The 19,158-nt window shown below is 45.3% G+C and overlaps 1 protein-coding gene across 1 annotated transcript; it reads right to left on the bottom strand.

The window, feature by feature from the left end:
* Positions 1–13,312: 13,312 nt before the first annotated feature.
* GPR142 (G protein-coupled receptor 142) lies at positions 13,313–17,801 on the bottom strand. Its single transcript, XM_063121484.1, has 2 exons — positions 17,675–17,801; positions 13,313–14,256 (listed from the first exon to the last, which is right to left on the bottom strand). Exons 1-2 carry the CDS (start codon positions 17,799–17,801, stop codon positions 13,313–13,315), a joined length of 1,071 nt encoding a protein of 356 aa, XP_062977554.1.
* Positions 17,802–19,158: the final 1,357 nt, after the last annotated feature.

Raw genomic sequence — 19,158 nt, 5'->3', positions numbered from 1 at the left:
GCTTACAACCCCCAAAGTAGTGATAGTTGCCATGGACTTGAATACAATTTGCATAAGCTAACTTATATGCATAGATGCAAATTTAGAAATAACTGCTAGAATTTCAGTAGATGCACAATAATCTTACCATAGTGGGGAAGACTGTGACCAGGTCACCCATGTGCCTGCTCGGTCTGTTGCTCAGTTGACGGGCAACTCCAAGGCTGCTGCTGCTGCTCTCACTCTCTCTCCTGAGGGTTCTTTATCTTTAAACCAGGCTTGGACTGGGCAGGCAGCCCTTCCAACAGAGAGCGCCATCAAAGAGAGGACTGTCCTCTGGCAGCCTTTGAAATAGAGGAGCTGCCCCTGTAAAGTAGGTCACATGACCACCCTACCTTGAACCACGTCTCTCTCTCCATCTAGCACTGTATTGTCTACTCTGATGGAAGTGGCTTTCTGGCATCTCAGACAGAAGCTGGCTTTTCTCATCATCCACTTGTATTCTGTCATTGGTTTGATGTGTGTGTGTGTATGTATGTATATATAATGTATTCTTATTGGTTTTATGTTTTAACTATATAGAATTATTATTATTATTATTATTATTATTATCATTATCATCATCATTACTATTAGATTTTGTTCCAATTGTGTTTATTATCACCAGGGCTAGATTGTGGGCTCTCCCGCACTAGAGGCATTCAAGAGGCAGCTGGACAACCATCTGTCAGGGATGCTTTAGGGTGGATTCCTGCATTGAGTAGGGGGTTGGACTAGATGGCCTTGTAGGCCCCTTCCAACTCTGCTATTCTATGATTCTATGATCTACACCAAGCAGGATATGACACTTTGCAAATGGTTTTAAAACTGTATAAGGAGTGTGTCCTGGGCCCCAACAGTTGTCATTACTGTTATAAACCATTTTAAAGCAGTAGTGTAGATCCTGCCCAGTACACTGAACCCAGTTGTTTTGTTGCTATATTTCTAAGGTGTTCGGAGAAATCTCCTGTTTTGCTTGTTCCGCTGTTTATGCATTAAGGTGTTTAGTTAAAAACAAAACAACAAATAGCTGGGGAGGGAGGACAGCCTTGCCCGTTGGTTTTCTCACCATTGGCTCCAAAGGAGGTCGGGTGGACAATGATCAGGCTGTTTGTCTTCCTTTCTTCTGGTCGGTGGCAACTCTATCTCTTAGTGACAGACAGATCGTGGCTAGCCAACAATTTGCGCTGTTTGACATTGAGCTCTGGCAAAGAAGGTGGCAGGCACGTGTGCAGCAGGAGAGGCGCTGGGAGGAGTGCCTTTCCTTTATTCTTTGGCAGAGAATGCTGCTCAGCCTTCGGGCTGAAAGGAATTCTCATCCTGGCCTTATCACCTGGGGCAACCCACTCAGCCCAGGCTATTTGATCTTAGCAAAGGAATGCGAGAGGCAGCACTAGGGGGAACAGATCTCTCTCTCTCTCTCTCTCTCTCTGTGTGTGTGTGTGTGTGTGTGTGTGCGCACAAAGTAGATTCCCAGGGGGCATGCTCTGTCTTGCATGTCTCAACTGTTAAGGGCCAAACATGGTACCTATATTGGCTAGGTCAGCAGCTGCAATTCCATCTGCAATGTTGCCAGTGATCTGTCAGGTGTTGTTAGAGGAGAAGCAAAGAGGGGTCATTTGACGGATGGATGGATGGATGGATGGGTGGGTGCATCCACTCAGCAGTCCTTGGTCAGCTTAGCATAAGCCAGGCCAACATCTCCACTCACTAATTCGCATTGAATTGTGTGTGGGTGCGGGGGAGATTTTTGGGGTTTTTTTAATGTTGGAGGGGGATATTACACCTCCACGGTTGGCAACAAGGGTTAAGTATGGTTGGGCAGAAAAGGGCAACTAAAATGATGAAGGGGCTGGAGCATCTCCCCTATGAGGGAAGGTTATATCAGCTGGGAAAAAAGGAGGCTAAGGAGAGACATGATAGAGGTGTACAAAATTATGTATGGCGTGGAGAGTGTGGATAGGGAGACATTTTTCTGCCTCTCTCAAAATACTAGAACCCAGGGTCATCCCATGAAGCTGATTGGTGGGAGATCCAGGACAAATAAGAGGAACCACTTCTTCACACAGCACACTGTTAAACTATGGAATTCGCTACCATAGGATGTGGTGATGGCCACCAATTGGGATGGCTTTAAAAAGGGGTTGGATAAATTCCAGGAGGAGAAGTCTATCAATGGCTACTAGTCTTAATGGCTATGTGCTACCTCCAGTATCAGAGATAGTAAGCCTATATACATTAGTTGCTGGGGAACATGGGTTGGAGAGTGCCATTGCAACATGTCCTGCTTTGTTGTTCTGTGGTTGACAGCTTTTTGACCACTGTGTGAACAGAATTCTTGACTAGATGGACCTTTGGTCTGATCCAGCAGGGCTCTTCTTATGTTCTTATGGGGAAATGGCGACCTTTGATTGGTCCCTGTCCTCCTGGACAGAGGGCAGGTGATGGGCTCGGCATCTTCCTTCTGTGTTGGGATTAACTGGCATCAAGCCCGAGCAGAGAAAGCATGGGGTTTTGTTTAACATGGTGGCAACCCAGCGCTGTATAGGCAGCCCTCAGGATTCTGCATCCTAATTCAGCATTATGCGTGTATCAGAGCATTTCTCAGGCTGTTAATCCAGACACAAAATATAAGAAGGTCAGGACATCTTCTAGACTAGAGAACCTATAAACAACCATGGACAGGAATGATGAGTGTGGGATAAATTGAAAAGCCCTCAGGGCCTCTTTTCAACTTACCTATATGATGTCGGACCTGCAGGAGTTCAGCTTCTTCCTGTGCCACAAAGGTAACATCCGTTTCCAGGAGCGGAACTTTTCTTGTGCTTTTTTCTTGTCTTGCAAAGATGCCTGGACTGCTTTTAAAGCAGAAACCTGGGTAGAAATATTGTAAATGAACAACATTTGTTGCGTTTTTTTTTTTAAAAAAAAAAAAACAGAGGCCACATTTGCTGAATGAAGTTCCAACTACTCTGGACAAAATGTGTGTGTGTGTGTGTGTGTGTGTGTGTGTGTGTGTACACACATGCACATAGCATCTGCCAGAGCTGTAGCTGTCAATTTTCACCAACATTATGTGTCCATATGTGGGTGGTGTTTGTGATGGGGGAGGCGGGGCAACCTTGTGAGCATGTCCATCAATCAAACCCGGGCAGCAAGTGCTCGAGGACACATCAACAACACACGAATAGGAAATCCTTTGTTCAAACAGAGCAGATGAAGTCAAACTGACACTTGGAGCACAATCAGCAACAGCTCTGCCTTTGTCCCTGCTTGCCAGATGAATCCCATCGGCCTCGAATGACTCAAGGGCTCATAGGAAGAAGGCGGAGGGGGCTCACAGGGGCAGCCCCCTCTTAGCTCAGGTCTTTTTAACATCAGAGTAACAGTCGGGTTCAAACAATGAAGAATCTATCAGTGCTTAAGGCAGGTTCGGTCCCTGGCAACTCCAGCTACAGCTGGGGAAATCTCTTCTGGGACCCTGGGGAGCAGCTGCCAGTCAGTGAAGACCACCCTTCTGCCCTCCAGATGTTTATTTATTTTATTTATTACATTTATATCCCGCCTTTTTTCCTCCAAGGAACCCAAGGCGGCGTACATAATCCTCCTCCTCTCCATGTTATCCTCACAACAACAACAACCCTGTAAGGTAGGTTGGGCTGAGAGTCTGTGATTGGCCTGAAGTCACCCTTTGGGTTTCCATGGCCAAGTGGGGACTAGAACCTGGATCTCCCGACTCCCAGTCCAATACCTTAGCCACTACATTAGCCCCAGCCAGCGTGGCCAATGTTCAGGAATGCTGATTTTCATTTTTGTGACCCGCCCAGAGAACTTCGGCTATAGGGAAGTATAGAATGAATGTAAAAAGCAATGAGTGTAAAAAGAACTTACATTCTCTCTTATTTGGCAGCCTTCTGTTTAGTGAGAAGAATTGCAGCTCACTCGGTAGAGCACATGCTTTGTGGGCAAAAGGTTCCAGATTCAGACCCTGGCAACAACAGGCAGGGCTGAGAAAATCTCTTCTCTGATACCTTGGAGAACAGCTGACGGTCAGTGAAGACGAGCCTTATCCAGCCTGGGGCCTTTCAGATGTTTTGGACATCAACTCCCATCAGCCTCAGCCAACAGCTTGGCCAGTGGTCAGGAATGCTAGGAGGTACAGTCCCAAACATTTGGAGGGCATCAGGTTAAGGAAGGCTGGTGTAGACAATACTGAGATAGATGGGCTAGTATTGTGACGACCCCTATAAGGCAGCTTCCCATATTTGCATGTAGTGGAAAGGATGATTTTGAGTGATGCTGAAGTCTTCTTCATGTAGCTTTGCCAGGGTCTTTCCCCCAGCCTAGCAAAAGAGTGGCCCTGACCTAGGCTGGCAGCTTTTACTTGAAAGAATCCCAAGATAGCTCCACACAATATGTATGGACTGAGATGGATTTTCTCTGGGTACCTGTTGTGTTCCTTCCAACCCCATGACATTCCTCTGCTCACCTGTCAAAGCCACCCGGTTAATGAAAGAGGCGGCACTGCCCGCCTCTGGACCTGTGCCTGGAATTTAGCAAACGCAGCTACTTTTGGCAAGCAGGTGTTTAAGATCTGCCAACAGGTGGTAACAGCAGCCAGAAGAAAGGGAGCATGAGCTTGAATGTACAGAGGTGTAGTTGTGCAATAAAAATAGTTACATCCCAGAAGGCCCTGTGAGGCAGAGAGTTCTCTGATTAGGTGCTTTGTGCAGTCTTTTGGAGAATTGAACAGAATGTCTACATGAGGTGAGTTGCCACCTGCCTTCACGAGACTTTTCAGGGCAACAGTTTCTATGGCACAAGGGATGTGCTGTCTGCTCAGGTATTATGGGGAATCAGTGTATTTCTGCAATTCTGCTATACCACAAGAATACCTAGTAGTTATGTAATGGAAGATATAGAAAGGTAGAGGGAAAAAACTGAGGAAAAATATGTGTAAAGGAGCCAAATTTAATCTCACAAAGAATCTAGACACAGAAGCCTCGTTAAAGTGGCAGGTTACAAGCCTCATGTAGAAAAGCCCTTACTCATGGCTAAAGGACTGAGTAGGGAGAGAGAGGGCGGGGATATGTCAATCAAACACACCATTCACTAACAGTCAACTCGACGCTAGCCTTAATCCACAACATGGTTAATTATTATCATGTCGTGTGGGGAGTACGCCCTCGATAATCAACCGTGGAGTTGACTATTAACCCACCATTGACTATTGTGTTGTCCAATGCAGCCTATGAGTAATATGTGGGTGTTTTCTCTCTATCTCCAAAGGGTTTATCAAGAAAGCATTTCTGTGCACAGAATTGTTCTGTTGGTGGAATATAAGTGTCTGGTGTGGGTGTGGGTGTGCGTGCAAGCAACTAATATGTGTAACTGACATGACTGTGATATGGCAAAGTAATTCTTGTAAACTTCCCAGAAGTTTCAACACTGTTCTGGCAGAAGTTATCTCGGAAAAACTTTCCTTCCGTCATCCTCCCCGCTCTTTTCTAAAGAAAAGGCCTTAACAGATTCCCATAAAATGCAAATTCCCCCTCCCCTTTTCATGCTTTGCATGATGAGAGCTACCAAAATAGCCTTCGAGTGAAAAACACCCAGGCAAAGCCACCAGGTCGTAACAGCACTGCTAAGAAAAATGGACTTGAGTGGGAGCTTGCAGCTGTGGCCACTACTACCCCGACCAGGCAGGATTTAGGTCTGGGCGATCTACTATTGACCAGGGCTTGGTTCTCCAATACTTGGTTGAAAAATACGCATCAAAAGCTAGAGGCGCTCTCTATGCAGCCTTTATTGATTTCAAATCAGCCTTTGACCTAGGCCAGATCTACACTAAGCAGGATATAACACTTTGAAAATATTTTGAAGAATGAATAGGGAGTGTGTCCTGGGCCTCAACAGTTGTTACAAACCGTTTTAAAGCAGTAGTATAGATACTGCCCTAATCTCAAGAGAGAGGTTATGGGGAAAATTTGAGGATACAAACATTGATAGACGTCTCTTAACTCTCATATGCTGCTTATATTGAGAACACTTATCTTCGGATAAGTTGCGATCGGGTGGGACAGCTAACTGATCAAATCCCAACTTTTAACGGAGTAAAGCAAGGCTGTATATTTGCACCTACTCTATTTAATTTCTATATCAATTCATTAGCTAAAAGTGTGAGAGGAGTATGTTCCCATCCCCCAAAATTGGCAAATAAGCCCCTGTCAGTACTTCTGTATGCCGACGATGCTGTGCTTCTTTAACAAGCGTAGGAAGACGTCTTTTAAAAGCATTAGACCTCTATTGTAAAAATGAATTACTGTTGATTAACCAACTTAAATCTAAGGTTATGTTTGTTTTTTCCAGAAGAAGGTTAAAGCATAAATGGCAGATTAACAACCACCCCATTGAACAAGTTTCATCCTTTATACTTGGGTATAACATTTCATTCTTCTGGCTTATGGAGTTGACTACCCTGCCCTCCACCCCCACCGCCAGCTCCAAAGGCAATTTCTTGAATCAAGTTTCAGCGAGGATTCTGAGACCCCCTTGAAAATCAGGTGACTAGGGGCGGATCCACACGTCGTTCCGAAATCGTGTGCATGCGCCCCAACTACGGACCCAAAACGATAGTGTGTACCACAGCTTAAGAGACGGAGGCGGAGGTGGCTGGAGAATGGATGTCCTTCTTGCTTTGTCGAGCCTTCATGTTTCAGAAGGGGCTGAAACCAAGAAGTGGCTGATTTGGGGTGGAAAGGGTTGGGGCTTGTTTGCCACAACAACCTTCTTTCCTTCTTTTTCAAGTCTGTTTTTCCCCCTCGAATACTATGTACCACAGCTGAAGAGATGGAGGCGGTGGCGGCTGGGGAATCCGGGCGCGTCTGCCGCCGCCGCTGCCGCCGGCCTCCTGCTGCCTGCATAAGAGCGACCCGGTCGGAGAGCTCGGCTTCCGCCTCCGCCGAGCTCTCCAACCCGGGTCGCTCTTACCCAGGCATCAGGCCAGCAGGGAGGCGGCGGCGGCGGCGGCGGCAAGGACGCGCCTGGATTCGCCAGCCGCCTCCACCTCCCCGCCGGCCTGCTGCCTGGGTAAGAGCGACCCGGGTCGGAGAGCTCGGTGGAGGCGGAAGCCAAGCTCTCCAACTCTGTCGCTCTTACGCAGGCAGCAGGAGGCCGGCGGCAGCGGCGGCGGCAGACGCGCCCGGATTCCCCAGCCGCCGCCGCCTCCGTCTCTTCAGCTGTGGTACACACTATCGTTTTGGGGCCGTAGTTGGGGCGCATGCACGCGATTTCAGAACGACGTGTGGATCCGCCCTAGGATACAATTATGCATTTCTAAAAAACCACAAATAAAAACATTACAATAATTTCAGGCTTGGATTTGATTGTTTTAACTCAAGTTGTGATCCAGTTTTACAGCTATCTTCAGCAGCCTGGCATGAAGGCAACCCTTAATCAAGAAGCAGTGTTTCCCCCTCACCCCTCCTGTTAATAACAAAACAAAGCGAAAGCTAGTGCTTGTGGGAAATGACCGTGATGCTCAAGGTACTATTCTATCAAGCCTGTTGCTCCTCTACCCTTTTCTGACTCTGTCTCTTCTGCCCTCTTGTGGTGGCAGAAAGATTACAGACTAGTGACATTGCAGCTGATTTTTTAGGCTAGCTGTGCAATGTCTCAAACAAGGCACAAATCCATGGTGGATATTCGCACTTCGGAGATGTGGCATCTGCTGCTGCTCCTTCTCACCACCACCGTTGTCTGGGCCAGAGTGAGAGGCAGGTGAACAAGCAGGTTGCAATGGTGAGGAGTAGGCACAAATTCAGGGGGCTTTTCCCAAAGGCCTCCCTGCTGGGCAGGTAGCCGACCAGGCCTGCTCCTGACACCAACGCTGTGTCCAGCATTCTGTTTTCACAGTGGCCAACCACCAGTTGCCCATCGGAAGCTCATAAGCAGCACATGAACACAATAGCACCCTGACACTCGTGCCCCCCAGCATATACTGCTTCTTATACTGGAGGTAGCATATAGCCATCATGACTAGTAGCCATTGATTAGTGTGACCATATGAAGGGGAGGACAGGGCTCCTGTATTTTTAACAGTTGTACTGAAAGGCAAATTTCCCTCTGCATCATAACAATTAAAGCTGCCCTGTCCTCTTTTGTATCTGGTCACACGAGTATAGTTCCTGCAGCTTTAACTATTGTGATAAAGAGGGAATTTCACCAGGTGCTGCATACTTCCAAGTGACACCTGCTGAAATTCCCTTCTCTATACAACTGTTAAAGATTCAGGAGCCCTGTCCTCCTTTGCATATGGTCACCCTACTGTTGATAGCCTTATAATCCATGAAATTGTCTAAACTCATTTTAGAGCTGCTCAGGTTGGTGGCCATCACTACATCTTGTGGTAGTGGTCCATAGTTGAACTATGTGCCTTGTGAAGAAGTACTTTCTTTTTTCTGTCCTGAATCTTTGATCAATTCCTTTCCTAAAAGCCAAATCCCTTGCATCCTAATTTATTTTATTTTCTGTTATTGTCAGTGCCTACTTTGAGCATGTTGTTACTGTGTTGTTGTTTTTATTCATAACTGCCTAGCCTCTGTAACTACCCTTCTGAAAATTTCCAGGGATCAATATCAGATTGAAAGCTGCTCTCCTACTAACATTTTTGTAATGTATATATGTATGTATGTATGTATGTATTATTGCATTTATATCCTGCCTCTCCTGGAACCCAAGGCGGCACACATAACCCTCCTCTTTTCCATTTTATCCTCACAACAATAACCCTGTGAGGTAGGTAGGTTGGGTTGAGAATCAGTGACTGGTCCAAAGTCACCCTTTGGGTTTCCATGGCCAAGTGGGGCCTAGAACCCAGATCTCCTGATTCCCAGTCCAACACTTTAGCCACTATACCACACTGGAATGTATGGAGAACAGCCACCATCCAGATCACTTTCTCACTGAAGTGGCAAAGCTGTATCTGGACTGTGCTACTGCAGCCTGCACCTGAGGGAATGCTCTTAGTAAAACACACCTGCACATAGAAAACTAGCATGTCAGGGAGATAGCTAGGCTAGAAACCTTCCACTTGACATCCAGTTCCTGATGTGCAGGATGAAGGGGCATCCCATGGAGAGAGACACATCCTTTGCATGCGGAAGGTCCACGCTTGGTATCAATATGGCTTAATGTATAAATGAGCATGGCAGGACAGAGCCAGCCTTTCTCTCAGGCAGTGGTGCTTGGAGCTACTTGGGATGCAGCCAGAGGAGAACGGGTGTGAAAGGAGCTTTTCAGGGAGAGAGAGAGAAACCTACCCAAAGGCAAATATTATGGGAGCAAAAGCAAGGGGGTGGGGTGTGACGAGGAGAAGCATGTCTGTAGTCTTGAAAGTGTGGAATGGATTGTCCTGGCTCAGGCATTTCTTGGGCAAGCTCGAGGCTCACTCAAAACTATTCTGCCACTTCACTTGTCCTTGACCAGCACACCCTGTTCTCCTTGGTGCTCTGTTGTATTATTTATTTATTTATTTATTTATATAGCACCATCAGTGTACAGAGTAAAACAATAAAATAGCAAAACCCTGCTGCATAGGGTTACATTCTAAAAGAATCATAATAAAACAATAAGAAGGGGAAGAGAATGCACCAAACAGACACAGGGTAGAGTAAAGCTAACAGTATAAAAGTAAGATCAAAATCAAGTTTTAAAAGCTTTAGAAAAAAGAAAAGTTTTTAGCTGAGCTTTTAAAACTGCGATTGAATTTGTAGTTCGCAAATGTTCTGGAAGAGCGTTCCAGGCATAAGGGGCAGCGGAAGAAAATGGACGAAGTCGAGCAAGGGAAGTAGAGACCCTTGGGCAGGTGAGAAACATGGCACCTGAGGAGCGAAGAGCACGAGCGGGGCAATAGTGTGAGAGGAGAGAGGAAAGATAGAAAGGAGCTAGACAGTGAAAAGCTTTATAGGTCAACAGGAGAAGTTTATATTGGATTCTGAAGTGAATTGGAAGCCAATGAAGAAATTTCAGAAGTGGAGTAACATGGTCAGAGCGGCGAGCCAAGAAGATGATCTTTGCGGCAGAGTGGTGAACAGAAACCAACGGACTGATGTGAGAAGAAGGAAGACCAGTGAGAAGAAGGTTGCAGTAGTCCAACCGAGAAATAACCAATGCATGAACAAGAGTCTTGGCAGAAGAGACAGACAAAAATGGTCGAATCCTGGCAATATTATACAGGAAAAAACGACAGGATTTAGCTACTGTCTCAATATGAGGAATAAAGGAGAGCGAGGAATCAAATATAAAGCCAAGACTACGAGCTTCCTTGACTGGAGTAAGTGTAACATCATTGACAGTAAGAGAGAATGAAAGATGAGGAGAAGGTTTAGGAGGAAAAACAAGCAATTTAGTCTTTGCCATATTAAGTTTCAAACAACGATGAAGCAACCAAGCTGAGATATCTGAAAGACATGTCGAGATACGATCGTGAACATCAGGAGAAAGTTCCAGAGATGAAAGATATAATTGTGTATCATCGGCATACAGATGATATTGGAGGCCATGAGATTGAATAAGATTACCCAAGGGCAACATGTATAAAGAAAACAACAACGGGCCAAGCACCAAGCCTGTTGTAGCTTCCCAAGCAATCAACTCCCTGCTTCCCCCTTCTGGGCAGCTGTTGAGTTTCCATCCCCAGACTTTATCTTTTAAATAGTGCCCCAGTTGTGAGTACTGGATAGATTATAGTTGTGTAGGGTGACCATATGGAAAGGAGGACAGGGCTCCTGCATCTGTAACAGTTGTCTAGAAAAGGGAATTTCAGCAGGTGTGATTTGTATGCATGCAGCACCTGGTGAAATCCCCTCTTTATCAAAACAGTTAAAGCTGCAAGAGGCCTGCCCTCTTTTGTATCTGGTCACTCTACAAAAGAGAGCAGGGCTCCTGCAGCTTTAACTGTGGCGATGAAGAGCGAATTTCGCCAGGTGCTGCATGCATACAAATCACACCTGCTGAAATACCCTTTTCTAGACAACAGTTACAGATGCAGGAGCCCTGTCCTCCTTTCCATATGGCCACCCTATAGTTGAGGGAGTACTGTACTCCTCTATTGGAATGTACCTGTGGGTATCGTTGGTGTTGAGTAACAATCTCGCCACCCCGCCCCGCCCCACGCAGGCTTTTCAAAAAAGTACTATTTTTATGTTTTAAAAAGTTCTTTAAGGTGCAATTCTACCCATGTTTCGATAGAAAAAAGTCCTACAATTCTCAGCATGGCTGGCTGGCTGGCTGGAACATGCTGGGGTTGTAGGATTTTTTTCATGTCTAAACATGCATAGGATTGCGATTTTCGAGACTATGTGCTTTCTTGATGTACTACTTAAGAGCAGGTATGCTCATTTAACTTTTTAGTCAAAGGTGATAAAGACAACCAATGCTTCAAAATTCCCCCGTACAAGTTCAGAAGCATGTTACTTTAATTTCTAAAATGTAATGATTTGAGATGATATGACACCCTCCCCCAATTCCCCTCCTCCATTCAGATTTTAAAAAGGTGACATGGCTGACAATGTTTCCCTATTGCAAGGCTGTCCCACTCGGTGTACGTATGCCTTAAATGGGGGCAAGATAGGATGCTATGGGTGCTGTACCAGGGCTAGTGTGAATAAAGTGCTGAAGGAAATGCCCCTAAAGCAGCATTTTTCCAAATGTGTCCCCTCCAGATTGGTTGGAGTGCTGGCCAGCAGGGCTGGCCAGAGGGGGAGGGGCGGCAGAAGTGGGGCCAGTTGCCATGGACCTACGATTTTGAAGGGGCCTACTCCGAGTCCCCCTGGGCAAAGTTGCTTGATTTTTCTATTGTTGATGATGAATTTGCCCAAAGAAAAGCACGTGAAGTAGGGTGACCACATGAAAAGGAGGACAGGGCTCCTGTATCTTTAACAGTTGCACAGAAAAGGGAATTTCAGCAGGTGTCATTTGGATATATGGAGAACCTGGTGAAATTTCCTCTTCATCACCACAGTTAAAGCTGCAGGAGCTATACTAGAGTGACCAGATTTAAAAGAGGGCAGGGCACCTGAAGCTTTAACTGTTGTGATGAAGAGGAAATTTCACTAGGTTCTCCATATATACAATGACCTGCAGAAATTCCCTTTTCAATACAACTGTTAAAGATCTAGGACCCTTGTCCTTCTTTTCATATGGTCACCCTACGTAAAGCATTTCTGAATGTGAAGAAGTTACTTCTTATATACATCTTGAATAAAAGTGCTTGCCATTACCTTTTTTATAAATCATTCTAGTTCATATGTATTTAGAACTGATTAAAAAATACTTAATGAGCAGTTTGAAATGGGGCCTACATTTCCCATCTGGACTGGGTTTACTACCAGCTTTGCCCAGCCCTGCTGGCCAGGGATGATGGGAGTTGTAATCTAACACATCTGATTGTGAAAAGGTGCCCTAAAGCATATCACAAGCGTATTTGTACCACACCTCAACTTTCAAACATTTCATAACACTGGCATTACAAGTCTCTCTGTTTCTCTCAGTGTCCAACTTCTTCAAAACCTCCCAATGTTCTGCCTTCACCTTCAGTAACATGGTGCACACGCACACACACACAAGCACTTATATCCAACATCCCATTCTATCCCTAATTTTTGCCTACAAAGTCTTTATTATTGAAGAAACAGATACTCAGAGATATTTGATCACAAACTGAATGTTTATTTGGAACAGGAGTTGTGGAAGCCTGAAGTTTTGCTCTTTTACCACACACCAAAGGCAGCCTCCCATCTGCACCAGATATGGCTCTCGGGGCTTAAAAAAAGGTTGTGCATCCCTGTACTACACCAAACTATCATGGTGGTAGTTGAAAAGGTTCCCTTGTGCTGCCCCTGAGCATGTGAAGAACCAGTGATCAGGAGCCTGCAGCCACATGGCAAAGGGACTGTTATGTGGCTGCTTCTTTCCTTTGATTTCTGTTGTGGGAACAGTCGACTGTTGGCTCCTTGTGTGGTCAGAAGTGGCAGGGGCTAATGCTCTATGCACCTGATTGGCGGAATGTGTGGATATATGCACACTGTGGACAGCTTCCATTTTGTAAACAGCTGCCTGTGTTTATCCAAATCTGTTTTGTATGCACACACACACCCCTCATATGTAGACACACACCTATACATACATGCAAGCACACATAGATAGATGTGCATGCACATGCATGCATGCCCAGCAGATGCTTCAGTGCTGTTGCTTAATGCCCCCAGTCCAAATCCATGCTACTCCACCAAGCCTATCTGTTCCATAGAGCCAGGGACCTTTTAGGATGTGTGCGACTGTTCAGCAAAGTTGGAGCTGGTTGCAGAAGCAAGGTGATCTCCCTAGTCCCATCCAAGACTGCCAGGGGTTTCAGGGCTGGATCTGAGGGGCCATTCTTCCTCGGTGCCTGGGTGCATTGGAGCCTGTAAGACGCTAGCACCTCCCGGATGGTGCGCCGGAAGGTCTTGCAGACAAAGCAGTAAAGGAAGAAGTTGAGGGAGGTGTTGAGCATGGCGACCATGTTGGCAATGTCGAGGGCCAGGTGCACTCGCCAGTCCTGATTGACTGAGGTCACGTAAAGGTGGTAGATCATGATGAATGTCCGCGGAGCCCAGAGGAAAATGAAGACAGTGGTGATGGCCAGCAGAATTGCAGTGGATTTGCTGAGGCGCCGGTTGGGCCCACCTGAGCGCTTGAGTTTGCAGATGATCACAGAATTGGTCACCAAGAAGATGCTACAGGGAATAAAGTAGATGAGGGAGCAGTGAAGCCACTTCAAGATCTGGTCCATGGTGGTGGGTGGGTAGACGTCATGCCAAACATCGAGCCACCAATAGAAGGGGATTCCAGTGGCCAATGACACGGCAAACACAGCACCAATGATCTTCCGGGTGCGCTCTGGGTAGGAAACAGTCCTGTACTGCAAGGGGTGGCAGAAGGCCACATAACGATCCACAGTCAACAGGACGGTCACCCAGATGGAGGCATGATTGGCTGTGAACTGCAACACGTTGACAGTGTGGGCAAAGGCACCAGGGACCTCACGGGCCAAGATAGCCGCCTGCACGATGAAGCCTGCAAAGACGACGAAGACCTGAGTCAGGATATCGGAAGCAGTGAGGGCCAGGAGGTACCAGTAGGAAGATTTTTGGGTGCGGATAGCCAGGCGGGATAGTGCAATGGCTGTCAAAATGTTAACTGGAACAAGAAAGAGAGAGAAGCATAGCAATCAGACAGTGAGCATCAATGGGGTATGGCTCTGATAGCAGAAACACCAAAAGTAAGACACAGAAACTCAATTCATCTGGTCAAGCAAAAGCTGACTTTAGTTCTCACCTTCACATGCTTAAAAAAGATAACTAGGGCTGGATCTTGGAGTCAACATCCAGGACCAGCCCCTCCCCCCCATGACCACGCAGAGAGTGACAGCTGATCAGGGCAGCAGCAAATAGATTTAGCATCCACACCTGGACTGGTGTGGGCATCTTAAAATGGCGTATGGGGATTTTTTTTTTAAAAAAAAGTCTTATAGTCAGGGCTGGCTGGCTGGAGTTGTATATGGTTACAGATGCTCATTTTATTATTTTTACTTTTTTTTACTACAATGAAGTAGAATAAACAAACTCTATTCCACTCCCACCCCACCCCCGCAGTCATGATGGTGCTTTGACTCAAGTGGCTTTAAAATGTAAAACTGCACATGTTCAGAGTCTCTCTATTTTCTTACTTGTAGCAAATAGCAGTTTCGGTTTTGTTTGCTCTACCATATCACGGATGTAGAAACAGATGCAAGGCATGGAATGGCAGCGGGGTGTGTGCGGAGAAAAGAAATTTTAGGAGTGTGTTCCACAGCTGAAGTAATTACATATGGCTATCTAAAACGGAGGCAGAGGGAGACATAAGACCATTAGGTCCTGGGTCTAAAATTAATTACTGCACAATTGCAGTGTTGTAAGGATAAAAGGGCGGCGGGGGCGGCGGGGGGGGGGGGGTTAGAGTAAAATAACCATCTATGCCACCCTAAGCTCCTCAGAGGAAGGGTGGGATTTAAATGTAAGCTTCCCAGGCATTTAAGGGATTTACCCAATGCTCTAGAAATTGAGATTTTTGGATATTATGACTGTGTTTTACATTGCTGTATTTATCTATTCCTGTGTGACTGATTGTTTTTTTTAAATTACATTTTATTCTTCTCACTGTTCATATTCTTTTAACTCTTTGCATTATATTTCATTCTTTTAATTATTTGTAATCCGCCCAGAGAACATTTGTTATTGGACAGATTAAAAACATAACCAATAAATAAAGTATCAGAAATAAAGAAATCATCCTGCTTGGTACAGCATGGAGCTACTTGAACCCAGGTCCTTAGACAAAAGTGCTGCAAAAAAAATGGGGTTAGATTCAGTCGTTTTGCTTTTAAGAATGGTTGCTGTGTAAAGGAGCAAACAATCAAATGAGATAGTGGAGATTTTATCCTTTTAAGAGACAAAATCTTCTTATTTATAACCTGGAAGCAAGCATTATTCGAGGTTGCCTGATTTGGGAACCTTCAAATAGGCCTGGCTGGCTCTGCACCTTCTCCCCTCCCCAGTCTGATTCACTTTCACACCTTTCACACACAACTGGCCTAATTTCCCTCGGTGCAGAATCATAGAGCTGCACACCTGCCAAACTGCCCAGCCAGAGGTGTGCCTGGGTTCTCCACATCTACATGGGATCATGGCTCCCTCTAGTGCTCAGATCTGGATTTAACACTCCAGATTACATTATACAGGCTTCGCTCTCCTTCCTAATAATCTTTCCCTGCCTAGGCCAGTCACTGTTTAAAAACAGTTTGTTTCCTAAGAGCAAGGGCGTCATCAGACAAATGTTTTATCACGCGCTTGCTATGGCTCACTTACGGATGTGCACGCATCCTTTAGACAATGACATCCGCCTCCCATGGTCCTCCTGCTCGATTTTCCGTCGCAAAACAGACCCCTTTTAATCTGACATTTTTAAAAAACAGAATGTGCCATGATCTCCTGCTGTGTGCAGGAAAAGCTGTGTGATAAAAAACGGCCCCTGAATGGGCGACACAGTCTTTGTTTACTTCCTCTTTCCTCTCCAGGAAGAAAGAAGAAGTAATGAAGGACAAAAGCGGGGGTGAGGAAGAGACAGTAAGGAAACATGATTTCCCCCCATGTGATGACACTCATTTTTACATACATTACAGTGTGCTGGAATTTTCAGATAGTAAAATGTATCCATTAGCACTGTGGGAAACATTGGCGGGCTCTCCTTCGATGAAGCAAAAGATAGGCAGCCATCTGTCAGGGATGCTACAATTGCATCCAGCAATGTAGATCCCACATGGAGCAGAGGGTTGGACAAGACAACCTTTAAGGGACCTTCCAACTCTTGGCTCCCCAGCTCTGGAACGCTCTCCCAAGGGAAGCTTGCCTGGTGCCCACACTGCTATATTTTTGGCACTAAGATATGTGCTGTGTGAAGATATGTGCTGTGATTTTGTACACCCCCTGTACTTCCCATTTTTCTAAGATAACTACTGTCATTGTAACCTTTCTACATAGGGCAGTTCCTCCACCCCTAAGTCTTTTTCCATTCCGTCAGGCCTTTGTGTGACTCTGTTGCTAGTTTTTAATTTGTTTTATCTTATTTTTTAGTCATTGCATGGTGTGTGTTTATTGTATTGTTTTGCTGTACACCGCCTTGGGAGGGCTTGTCCTGAAAGGTGGCTTAGGCAGAAATTTAAAGAAAGGAAGGAAGAAAGAAAGGAAAAATCCTCAGTTGTGAGCTTCTACTGCTGCTGTTTGCCCTCTTCCATGTTCTGGGTACCACTGTGGCTTCTCTTTGACACACCTATGGATAGGGTGACCATATTTTGGAAACCAAAAAAGGAGGACAACATGGTCGTCCCCAAGGGGGCGTGTCCACCCAAACATAGCCTTGGTCACATGTCTAATTTTACAGCACACATTTAAGACAAATCTGTTCTACATAACATCTTAATGTTAAAATCACTGAAATAAAGAACAAGTGAGAGATTCAATGTATCTGAAATTAACTTCACTCACTCCTACTTTTGTAGGTTTTGCTGTACTTTGAAGCTTTTGCTGTACTCTGTGTGTTACATTCTCCCCTTCCCTCAAATATCTTTTCTGACTATCTTCACTCATTGCAAGCTGCTGTTGTTGTTAACCGGGTTTGCTACTGGCCCCAGATCTGTTTCAAATTTGGTATGGCTAAACCTCTACCTAAAAGCTATCATGGTGCCAACTTTCAGCTCTTTATCTTTAAAAATGACAGTTTAAAAAATAATAATTTTAAAACCTCATTTTTAAAAAAATTCCTAAAAAAATCAATGGATGAACAGATCTGTTTCAAATTTGGTATGACTAAAGCCCTTCCTAAGAGCTACCATTGTGCCAAGTTTCTTGTCTTTATCTTAAAAAATGACAGAGTTATAAGAATTTTTGTTAATTCCCATTAGAGCTGCTCTTTGAAAAAAATCCGGATTCCCCCTCCCGGATTTTCCATCAAAAATCCAGACAAATCCGGTCATATGGTCACCCTACCTATGGAGATTGCTTTCTTCTCAGCATTGTCTTACCTGGCAGACCGACACACAAGAGGATGCAATAGTAGATGATGGCGCCAGTGCCAATGATGCAAGGTGATCTTTCCTCCCCATCTGGGTCTTTGGCATTGTTTGCCCAGGCCAGGTCAGTCACGTTCATCTTTCAGTACCTTCCAGCTACAAGGGTGGGGTGGGGATAAAGAGCATGGGATTAAGAATACCATTGAATCACTGCTTAGAATATCACTTCTCCTACTAACCCCACCACTTGCATTGATTTCCCCCCCCCCTTCAGTAAATATGGGGACAAAAATAGTGGGACAAGAGGAGGGACCGATATGGTAACTTGAGAAGCAGCTTCAAGCAACTGATTATTATATTTTAGCAACCCCACCCCACCATAGTGTATTTTGCATTTCCCAGCCTAGATCAAGGATGAGGATGTGGCTGGGTGTTCTCCATCCTGCTTGAAAGCTTCTTTTGCTGTTATTTCCATCACTGATCAGAGATAAGAGAGTACTTAAAGGCAATTAACCTTTAAATGACTTGCAAAGAATCGAACCCTTGTAAAGATTTTGAGAGGTACATTTTCCTTCCGGAGAGCTGTAAGCATAGAATGGAGGTGTGTGTTTTGGAGACCTGCTTGTTTGTGAGTAGACATGCATAGGCTTGATATTTGGGATGCTCTTTGAAAATGCTGCTGAGTGATTCAGCCCTGCTTACTTCTGAGTAGACATGCAGAAGCCCCTTTCACAGATGGAAACTCTGTGAGCAGGTAAAACGGAGGCACTCCTGCATCACCAGCAAAGTATCCTGTCTGAGATGAAACTACGGATGGAGAAGTTTGTGGCAGATGTCTATTCTCTCCCCACACCCCCAGGTAAGTCCCAACCTCTGCTCCCTCTTCTATCAATATACTCAGCTGGTTACCCACTATGAGAAATGCACACCAGCAAATTCCCACTACGCACACAAATACAAAAGTAATGAAGGACATCTAGACATGTAAAGCTGACAGAACTGTGGCAACACTCCTGCTCCAATCCAGGATAGGGAAGCCACCACCAGTGAATTGCTGAGGCCTTCCAAATAGCTTGCTAGGCACTCAGCAGTGTGTCCAAGGAGAGAAACCACTGCAAAAGTTCCTATTCAGGTCAGGGGTAGTGACAGGAGATCATAGATGCAGATTTAAATGAGGGACCCACTTAGCAAACACCCATGAAATAGGAGCTAAGAAGGTGGTAAACATGGCTGGAAGAGAAGGCATGACATCTAGCTATTTATCAGAGGCTGAATGGCCACCTTTCAGGGATGCTGTAGTGGCAGATTTCCTGCTTTGGTAGAAGGTAGATGATCTTTGGGTTCCCTTCCAACTCTATTGTTCTTTCTAAATCAATGAAACAATTTGAGGCTTAATGGCCACCTATCAAGAATGCAGTAGCAGTGGCTTTCTGGGAGTGACAGGGGGTTTGACTTGGTTTCCCTTCCAGCACTATATGTTTATCTACCTCTCCATC

Source organism: Elgaria multicarinata, chromosome 3 (assembly GCF_023053635.1).
Source record: "Elgaria multicarinata webbii isolate HBS135686 ecotype San Diego chromosome 3, rElgMul1.1.pri, whole genome shotgun sequence".
Taxonomy (NCBI): Eukaryota; Metazoa; Chordata; class Lepidosauria; order Squamata; family Anguidae; genus Elgaria; species Elgaria multicarinata.
This window is presented reverse-complemented; position numbering and strand designations above follow the sequence as displayed.

Bases quoted from the DNA above. Each gene is read 5' to 3' on its own strand.
- GPR142 (XM_063121484.1), bottom strand. From the start codon at position 17,801: ATGAACGTGACTGACCTGGCCTGGGCAAACAATGCCAAAGACCCAGAT. The intron at 14,257-17,674 runs GTAAGACAATGC...TTCTTGTTCCAG, and splicing joins CTTGTGTGTCGGTCTGCCAG to TTAACATTTTGACAGCCATT.